Genomic DNA, 10,196 nt, shown 5'->3' on the forward strand with positions numbered 1-10,196 from the left:
CCCCTCCTTCTGGCCCCCCTCGGCTGTGTTGGGGCACCCCTCCTCCTGGCGGGCGCGGCAGGGGGCCGGAGAGAAGCGGGGGTGGGGCAGAGAGCCCCCCCTTTTCGGGCCGGGCCCCCCGCTGCCGTAGGGGGAGCACGCACCCGAGCCGGGGTGCAGGCAGCAGCGAGCCGCGCCCGCAGGCCACAGAGCCAGGGCTGTGCCCGCCCCCTGCCAGCCCTGCAGCTCGGGGCGCCCCTGAGCTCGCACCCCTCCCCCGGGCTCGCCAGCAGCTGAGCGGGCGAGCCCGGCTCTGCCCCGCCCCCGCTGCCTTCTTGCAGCTGGGCGCCGCCAGGCCGGACGCGCCGCGCTGGGGAGAGAGGGGCCGAGCCGCCGCGGGACCAGCCAGGTAACCCGCGGGGGGCGCCGCTGCAGGGGCGTCCTTCCCCGGCGGGCCCGAGGGGGCGGGACGCCCTGTACCGCGGCGGGGGGGTCGCTGCGTCCCGCGTCCTGGAGGAGACTCACTGGGGTGAGGCTGGGGGGGACCGCGGCGGCTCCTCCCCTGTCCCGGCGGGGGGCTCCCTCCTGGCGCTCGGGGGGGGGGCTGCTGCCCTGTCAAAACCCCCCACCTGCCAGGCAGGGCCTCTTCTGGATCCCCCCCCCCCGGTGGAGGGGAGGGTCTCACGCTGGGACGGGCTTGAGGGCTGCTTGGGGGGGGAGCTAACAGCGTGTGGGATCCCCCTTGTGCTTTCTTCCCCCCCATATGAACAGGAGGGGGTGGCACCCCGACTCACTGCCCTGCGTCCTGTCAGGGATGTGGCTGCTGTGGCAAGTGCCCCACGAAGCAAGGGCTAGTCTTGCTGTGGCGGTGTGTTTGCTCTAGAGGGGGGGTAGCCAGAGGAGTCGCGCCCCCCCCCCCAAACTATTTGCCCCCTGCTCATGTCAGCTCAGCTGCTTACTGAGGTCCTGGCTCCACCCCTTTGCCTCCCCATCACCTGCCCAGCTTACCCATGGGCATGTTACACTTGATCGACAACACTTCTGTGGCTCCTGGGTGCTTAACTCCCCTATTCCTTCCCCCTCCCCTGCCCCATGACTGACACAGTTTTGCCATGGCAAGTAAAAATGCGACCGCTGCTTTGTCGGCTGGAGGGCTCTCGTGTCCACAAAGTGAAAGCGCGTGGGGTGTGTATTTGGTGGGCAGACTTGCCAACAGCGTGTTCACACGCTGACTTTTAGCACAGGACACGGTGTAGTTGGTCAAATGCTGCCTAGCGTAGACGTCCCCCAAAGCTTTTCTATGCTTGTGTTGCTATAACGCCCGGGTGGAACTGAACCTGGGACCTTTAGAGCTTAGTGTAGGAGCCTTTACAGCTAGAGCTAAAAGCTAGCTGTTTCTCAGTTAAGGCTGTAGAGCAGACTCATCCTCTCTCTGTAAGTGGTCTCAGTGCCACTATTAGATGGACCATGCGCCCCACCCAACAGCTCCATGGGTTACATCGACGCTAGAATACTACAGTTACCTCCTTGTAGCAAAAAGCCTTTTCATTGCTCTCCTACCCTGTACTCCCCATCCAGCTGCTTGTCCTGCAACATGCCGGCTGATGCCCAGAGGGTCCCAGGCAGTTAAAGTAGCCAGCTAATGCACTTGAAGACAAGCAGTAGAGATCTATGCACTGGCTGCAGCAGGCCTGGCTTTACCTCCTGTTGATGAGCTGAGGCCAGAGTCATGGGATCAGTTAAAAAACCGTCATTTCTGTGGGCCTTCGTACCAGTGGCAGACACTGGGGAGTGTAAGCACGGCGGCCAGGGTTATCTTTGTGTGTTAGTTGCATCAACGTCCCTAGTGCCATAGGGCCCTGGCACCCAGGTGCCATTCCCGTGTGAATGATGATCTCTCCAATAGACTTGCAAGTGTGTGGAGCACATTCCCCTGTCGGGCACAAAAAGGGGCAGCCACACAGTCAGGATGGGATGCACCCCTGGAAGGTGGGTGTCCCTCCTCCGGGTCTCCATTAGCCTGCTTGAAATGGGTCAGGTGGCTGTGGTGAGACTAAGGCTTGTGAAATCTCTTGAGGTGTCAGTAACCTGAACAGGCACATGGAGAGGGCCCAGCGAGGCGCAAAAAAGGTTTGGCATGATGATGGAAGCAGAGGCTGGAGGCTGGCTCCGAGATGTCTTTTTCCGAGATGTCTTTTTCCAGCAAAGTGCTTGGGTGGAGCTGCTGGTGCTGATCAGAGCTCACTTTAGGGTCGGGAGTCTTTTTGGATTTATCCCTTCACTGAAGACGTTCCAGTGCTGCCCAGCTGATGACCAGAATGCCCACAGTGGGGTGTTTTGTTTCTATGGGTGGTGCACATCCACACATGCCTTGGTGCACATAAAAATTTATTCTGTACCTGGATGGGAAAAAATCGGCACATGGATGGAGAAGATCAGAGGTAAGATTGTTCCCCGATAACGTTCTTTCTTTATCCTTTCTAGGAGGATGCTCTTCCTCATTCTCCAGACGACCTGCAGTCTGACTGCCTGGCTCTCCCTCTACACCTGTTTTTGCTACTGGAACAAGCACCGTACTTACGAGTGGAGTTGCCGACTGGTCACTTTGGTGCATGGGGTCCTCATCACTTGCCTCTCCGGCTACATCGCTCTTATCGATGGCCCCTGGCCTCTCACTCACGCAGGTTTGTTTTGGTGGAGTTTTGCCCTGGGACAGGTGGTGACTTGAAAAAAGGCAGCATCTGTGTCAGTCGGTGATCAGTTCTCTGTCCTTAGAGCTCCCTTTGCTACCTCTTGCTGTCTACACCAGGTCTCCCAATTTTTCATGCTGTCATCCATTGTTGGAGCCAGGTGTTCTTTGCCTGCCTGTAGGCCGACTCCCTGCAATCTGTTCTTTGAGACCCATCTCCCTTTTTTTTTTCCAATCCCTGACTGCTTATTGCTACCTGCAGACACATCGCTCTCTAACTTTTCCTCTCTCTCTGTTTTTTCAACTGTTTCCCCCAGTCATATGCTGAAATTCCTTGGAGCAAGGCCTTGCTCCAAGCTGTTAGGCAATGCACTGTGCACATTTTTGGACTTCATCAAGAATTAACTCCTTGCCTTACGCCCATCTCTGATTTAATCCCATATCCTGCCCGACTCGCTCAGCCTCTGGAACCCATTAGGGTTCTGCTGTTATTGTGAGGACAATGCATGGCAGCAACTTAAAATATCAGGTTCCTAAACAGCAAGAGCTCTCCAGTACGGATAGGCGCTGCTCTCCTACACATACTCTACAAGCCACCAAAGCGGCAGGATTAATAGGCTTGCTAGAATTCAGTGTTTATTTTTACTAACTTTGGTGGATAATCGTGACTGTTTATTTTTAAGCTGTTTTGCATTTACATTTTCACAGTTGCGGCAAACTCTGTGGCAAGGTCAGATAATTATTTCATGCCAGTAGAAGGTGAGATTCAAAGTATTTGAGCTTTAGGGATATGAAAACTCCAACTGAGAGAGACCAGGTGGGCGAGGGAATATCTTTTATTTGACCAACCTGAGTTGATGAAAGAGCCATGCTTGTGAACTCCACAGAGCTCATAGGCTGACAGACCTGGAAAAGAACTCTGTGTAGCTTAAAAAAACCAAATAGTTGTTCTTGGTTTTGGACATCCAACACTCCATTCATCTGAAGAAGTGGCCTGTGTCCACGAAAGCTCGTAATACCATCTACATGTTGTGTTAGTCTTTAAAGTGCTACCAGATTATTTGTTATTTTTTAAGTTGTTCCTGTTACAGACTAACTCGGTACCCCCTGAAGCTTCTGTGTGGCTTGAAAGATTAGCTCTCTCACCAACAGATGTTGGTCCAATAAAAAGATATCCCCCTCAGCCACCTTGTGGCTGTCATCTTGGGACCCACATGGTTACATAAAACTAAAAAGAACACAAAATATCAATGTTACATGTCAAGGTATACAAAATAAATAGCCTACATTCCAGCTGATTGAACTAGTCATTCACTACTACAAGCCTAATTCAGAAGTCTGCGTTCCTGCATTTTATCTTAAGTTCTCAAGCAACATTTTTCTTGCTTTCCTTCTCTTTACATTTCAATTATTACTGATGGCACACACGGGGTTATGATAGGACAGTAGAAATCACATGCCACATTCCAATGGTAAGGCTACGTCTATACTGCACCTCTCTTGTGCAAAAGTTTACGCAAATGAAGCGTGGATTAGCACATTGCCGCACTTCATTTGCATAATTAATTCGGGGCCACTTTTGCACGAAAAGGAGCTGTGTAGCTGGCTCCTTTATGCGCAAAAAACCCCTCTTGCACAAGAGCTGTTCTTCATTTTTTCAGGAAGAAAAGGGGAGGGGGGGGGGTTGTGCATAACGGAGCCGTCTACACAGCTCCTTTTTGCCCAAAAGCCTCTTTCGCAAGAGTGGCCCCTAATTAATTATGCAAATGAAGTGCGGCAATATGCAAAGTTTTTGCACAAGAGGGGTGCAGCACAGACATAGCCAAAGAGGGTGAACACAATCCCCGCTTCATCACAGCATGTTCAGTAGGACCCAGAAACATCCGCTAACATCCACGAGTGAAGTACAGTACCGCAGTGTTATAGGGCTATCCGCTTGGGACTGTAGAAAGGGGAACTACGTGGTGGCAGATCTCTGAGGGACAAAATGTCTTCCATCCCACAAGCCCAAGATGTAGAGGACAGTTGGTTTGATTCCTTTCCTTTCCATGTTCATTGTCTCTCAACAATTCCTAATCCTGCTTGGTAAATGTACATGTTAAAATATCTTTCTGCCTGTCAGCTGTCTGCAGACTTCACCTGGGGTCTGAGAGTCAAGCTGGTTCCTTTCTGACTTGGAGATTTTTGCCTTCACTTACACCTCTGCTGTTCCATTGGCAGACTAGACCTTGGCTCCACCTCCATCTCTCTCTGAGCTGCGGAGGCTCTGCTATGCTAACGGCATAGTAGTAAATCTGGGGAGGGAGCGTCTTCCTTGTTCACACCACAATCAGAGAGCAGATCTACGGAGTAAGCGGCCATTGTTTTTCAGCTGTATTGCTACGGGTCCACTGTGTAAGTGGTGTTTGAGGCTATGTCTCCACTGTAGCTTTCTTTCTGCAGACAGTATGCAAATGAAGTACTCATTTGCATATTGTGCACTCTCATTTGCATATTCTGTGCTCTCATTTGCATGTCCTCTTCCGATCCTTTTTACGGAAGAGGTTTTGCCCTTAAAAAGCCCTGTGTACATGGGGCCATTTATCGGTGGGGAAAAAAGCCTTTTGCACAAGATCCTGTAAACCTCGATTTTTTGAGGAATAAGGGATCTTGCGCCAAAGGGTTTTTCCCCCCAACAAATGGCACATTAAAAAATGTGGATTTTCAATAGCAAAACCTCTTCCGCAAAAAGGATCGGATGAGGATATGCAAATGAGAGTGCAAGATAGGCAAATGAGCACTTCATTTGCATATCTTCCGCCAAAAAAGCCGCGGCATAGACGTAGCCTGAGAGAGGTTTCCTCTCGGTTTAATGCATCTCTTTCCTTTCAGGGACACTCAACACTCCTCTCCAGGTCCATATGCTGTGCCTTACCTTGGGTTACTTTCTCTTTGACCTCAGCTGGTGCATGTACTTCCAGACAGAGGGAGGTCTCCTGCTGGCTCATCACACACTGAGTATATGTGGCATGATGGTCGTGCTGGGGCTGGGCAAGTCGGCCACCGAAATCAACGCCATCATCTTCGTCAGCGAGGTCACCAACCCGTTGCTGCAAGCCCGCTGGTTCCTGCGGGAAACCGGGCGCTACCGCGGCTTCGTGGGAGACGTGGTGGATTGCTCCTTTGTGGTTCTCTTCATGGTGCTGCGGATCGGGGTGGGAGCGCAGATCATGTATTCCATGACCGTCTCGCCCAGACCCATGTGGTTGCTGAAGGCTGGCGGCCTGGCTATGTACGCAGTGTCCCTGGGGTTCATGATGGGAATCTGCAGCTTCACTAGGAGGAAAGTTTTGAAAAAGTACCAGGCCTGGAGGAGCAGGAGCAGCGGGGACGTGCCCCTGACAACAAACGGGCGCCTAACACCTCATTAACTTCGTGCTGACTGCACTCGGCGTGTGTCTACTGGGAATTCTGACTTAGGCAGCCGTTCAATCCCAGCAGGAATGTGAAATGGACCCTTTCACGTTGGCTGTCATGAGCTAGCCTGGGATGAGCCTGAATCGAATGGTACTTTGGGTGGCCAGCAAATGCTGATGGGGAAAGGGGTAAGCAGAGGACTAAATAACTTGGCCGAACGTGTGAAGGTGCAAACGTCTCCAGCACCGATATGGTCTCCTATGGGGTGATAGAGCTGCCTGGTCCAGACACACTGTATAACTCCAACTTACCCCTCAGAGGCAGTGTTGTGTTATGGCCAGAGCCAGCTCTGGGTGGAGTGTGATCTTCCCAGCTTTGCCACCAGCTGCGTGACCCAGCAAAGTGACTTACCCTCTGCCTTGGTTTCCCAAGCTATGCAATAACCTAATACACACTGGAATGAGAGGCACTGCACAAACACCAAGTACATACTGTGGCTGAGCTGGGTGTCTGGAAGTGAGGGTGTTTTGTGAAGGGGTAGGTCTCTAGGGCTAATCGCTGAGGCAATGTCTTAGCTTGGTTGCTTTTAATGAAATGACTCTTCCCCTTGAGTCTTGCTTCTGCTGGTCTGGGTTTATACTCACAACCCGATTCTGGTCTGATTTGTAGCAACGTCCCTTCGGAGGAGTTACTCTGGTTTTGCATCCGCACAAGTGGGATCAGAATTGGGCCCATCATCTTGGTTCACTTCCTTGTAGGAAGGCGCTCCTGTGCGGTGCTTCCTGTTGGCATTCTCAGCCATGCAAGACCCCCGATGGAAGGAGCTGTGGAGACACAAGCCCGCCTCACACCCTGCTGCTAAAGGGATCCTTCCAGGTGAGGAGGATACAGGAGAATTGTGTCCTGGTAGATACTTGCTCTGGGTACGAGCCGTCTCCAGAGGTGTAACACCAGCATCTTTTCATTTGTTGCTAAGGTTACATGAAAAGTGGAGACTGTTTGGCAGGTGTGACCACTCAATATCTGCGTGCGGGTGTGTTGGCTTCAATGGAGTGTCCCTTCCGGGGCCTTGTGGCACGGGATCTGTTGCAGTCAGGGGTGCTTGTGTGTTAATCTCTCGACACTTGTATTTGCACCCATCACCCTTCCCTGCATGGGCAAATGCCCTGTCCCCTAGTCCACGCCAGAACCTACCCCACCACCGTACCTTTAAGGGCGACCCTTATCCCGTTTTCCACTGGAGTAGTTGGCTGTCACACTGCTTTCCGGGGGGCAGGAGTTGAACCCATCGTTCTTCCCTCCCCAGGCGGACGCCCTATCCCCTAGTCTACAGGACAACCCACCCCCTTACCTTCAGGCTTTACCGCTGGGTGGCATCGTGCTTGAGATGACAGCACCGATTTCAGCCCAGCTGTAAAACCTCTCCTGCTGCAGCCAAAGAACAACTGGCCGTGGGTTGGCCTCGGGCTCCCTACGATTTCCCCTCCTCCGTGGTCCACTCTGAGAGCTCATGCAGGGGAGGATCAGCCTTCCTTCTGCTCTAGCAAACCTGTGGTGTTGCTTCTGCTGGGGGAGTAGGAAGCCAGGATAAATGACTACCGTGGGAATAGGGAATACAGCTCCTCTGGCCAGCTGAGGTCTCCACCCTTATTATTTGGAGCCTATTGTGGCTCCCCTCTTTGTCCTGTTATCTGCCTTGGGGTTGAGCAGGCCTGCCGACTGGTGGGGGGTGGGGACAAAGGGGGCAGTTGCCTCAGGGCCCATTGATTCAAAAGGGTCCAGGGCTCCTGGCTGCCCCGGGCCCTTTAACTCACCACTGGAGCTCCACACGGCACACACAGAGCAGCACTAAAGGCTGGAGGGGGGCAGCAATCGGGGCTGGCTGCCCTGGCCCCACTTCTTCTGCCAGGGGCCCTGCCCCTTCCGGAAGCATGGAGCCGCCTCTCCCACAGTTTGCCCAGGGGCCGCAGAGGCTGTTGGAGCCCCTGGGGTTGAGTGTGGGGGAAGTGACACTAGAACGTGACGAGGGCAGGGGCGGGGAATGCACAAGCGTGTGAGGGGAGCTGGAGGGGTGAGGCGGTGAGGGAGAGTATCTGGAGGGGATGGAAAGCTCTTGTGAGGGCAGGAAGGAAAGCTGCAGCTGCAACGAGAGCGAAGACAAACGCAGGGGGGTTGGAAGAAAAAGCAAGAGAAGAGGCTGCCTGGACGGAGGTTCAATCAATGTGTGCTGAATGCCTCGTGGCCTGGAATACAAATGGTGTCGTCTTGGAAATACACATGCAAATTAGCTGGAGCCCTTGGATATGCCAAGGTTATGGGACGGGACTAGCATTAGGCACGAACTCCTTGCCAGAGCTTAATTATTAAAGCTCCACCAGTTGATAAGATTTGTAATAAAATCTTTTGTAATGTGAACTTGCTGTGTCGAGTCTCTTTAAAAGCGGGGTGGTAGGACTCAGTATTGAGTTGTAGCTTGCTGGCTAACGCCTCTGCTAAAGCCAATGCATTCTAGCTATTCCGTTCCAGAATCACACAACCCTTCCTCTTTGGGCCACGGCTGCAGGAGATGGTGGAAGCATCCATGTGAAGGCAGGCTAAGAGCCTAACTACCAAGCCTGCTGTGGGCTTAACAGACAGGTGTAAGAAGATGATGAATTCTCTGAATGCACCATCCCCTTTCCCAGCTAGAGTCTGCTGTAAGTTAAATCGGCTATTGCTTTAAATGATTTGATCTTTAATAAAAACAAGCTGGTGGCCCAGAAAGGTGGAATATTTGGCAGATAAAGCTACAGGCATTTTATCAAAAGGAAGTGCCCAGAATCTTCAGTCAACTTGGCTGTAATTTGAGGGGCGCTACAGGAATCCAAGCTGTAGCCATTTCTTACTCTTGGGCAAGGAATATCTTTGAGATGTATAAGTCATGCGGCCTAACAAATCAAGTGAGCCATCGCTGGGCATGTTACAACTCTCATACCAATTGGTATTATGGAAAAAAGAAACAATGCAGGTGAAAGGGCAGTTTACAGATGATACTACTGTTTTGGGATGCAGGAAATCAGGATTCAATCTCTAGCTCTGTCACAGATTACCTATAAGACACTGGGCAAATCACTTATTCTCTGTGTCTGTTTCCCTATCTATACAATGGGCATAATTAGACTTGGAAGAAGTAGATTTTTATTGGTAAATTTCAGTTTCACTGACCACAACAAAAGTGACATTTCTATCCATAATAATCAAGTTATCAATACACAAAGGAAGAGAAATGTGGCTTGAGAACTTTTTCAGAGCTTTACTTAAGGAGGCGTACTCTATGGCTGTGACTACACTGGCGCAATCTTGCGCAAAAGCGGCTGCTCTTGCGCAAAAACTTGCTGCCTGTCTACACTGGCCGCATGTTCTTGCGCAAGTAAACTGACATTCTAATGTATGAAATCAGGACTTTTTGCACAAGAACTCTGACGCTCCCGCACAGGAACAAGCCCTATTGCGCAACTGTTCTTGCGTAAGAGGCCAGTGTAAAGAGGCAACATGAATTTCTTGCGCAAGAAAGCCCTATGGTTAAAATGGCCATCAGAGCTTTCTTGCGCAAGAGAGCGTCTACACTGGCATGGATGCTCTTGCGCAAAAGCACATGGCAGTGTAGACGCTCTCTTCTGGAAGAGTTTTTGCACAAGAACTCTTCTGCAAAATAGTTTTTGCGTGATAACGAGCCAGTGTAGACGTAGCCAAAGGCTACATCTACACTGGCATGATTTTCTGGAAATGCTTATAATGGAAAACTTTTCCGTTATAAGCATTTTCGGAAAAAGTGCATCTACATTGGCAGGATGCTTTTCCGGAAAAGCACTTTTTGTGGAAAAGCGTCCGTGCCAATGTAGATGCGCTTTTCCACAAAAAAGCCCCAATCGCCATTTTCGCGATCGGGGCTTTTTTGCGGAAAAGAAATCTGGGCTGTCTACACTGGCCCTTTTCCGGAACAGTTTTCCAGAAAAGGACTTTTGCCCGAAAGGGAGCAGCATAGTTTTTCCAGAAAAGCACTGATGATTTTACATTAGATCGTCAGTGCTTTTCCGGAAATTCAAGGGGTCAGTGTAGACAGCTGGCAAGTTATTCCGGAAAAGCGGCTGAT

General features: G+C 51.5%; 1 protein-coding gene across 1 annotated transcript; it reads left to right on the forward strand.

The window, feature by feature from the left end:
* The first annotated feature begins 233 nt into the window (after positions 1 to 233).
* TLCD5 (TLC domain containing 5) lies at positions 234 to 8,479 on the forward strand. The gene is made up of 3 exons (XM_075909629.2): positions 234 to 388; positions 2,464 to 2,663; positions 5,540 to 8,479. Exons 2-3 carry the CDS (start codon positions 2,468 to 2,470, stop codon positions 6,076 to 6,078), a joined length of 735 nt encoding a protein of 244 aa, XP_075765744.1. The 5' UTR covers positions 234 to 388; positions 2,464 to 2,467; the 3' UTR covers positions 6,079 to 8,479.
* The last annotated feature ends 1,717 nt before the right edge of the window (positions 8,480 to 10,196 follow it).

This window comes from Pelodiscus sinensis, chromosome 25 (assembly GCF_052426305.1).
Source record: "Pelodiscus sinensis isolate ZL-2025 chromosome 25, ASM5242630v1, whole genome shotgun sequence".
NCBI classification, from domain to species: domain Eukaryota; kingdom Metazoa; phylum Chordata; order Testudines; family Trionychidae; genus Pelodiscus; species Pelodiscus sinensis.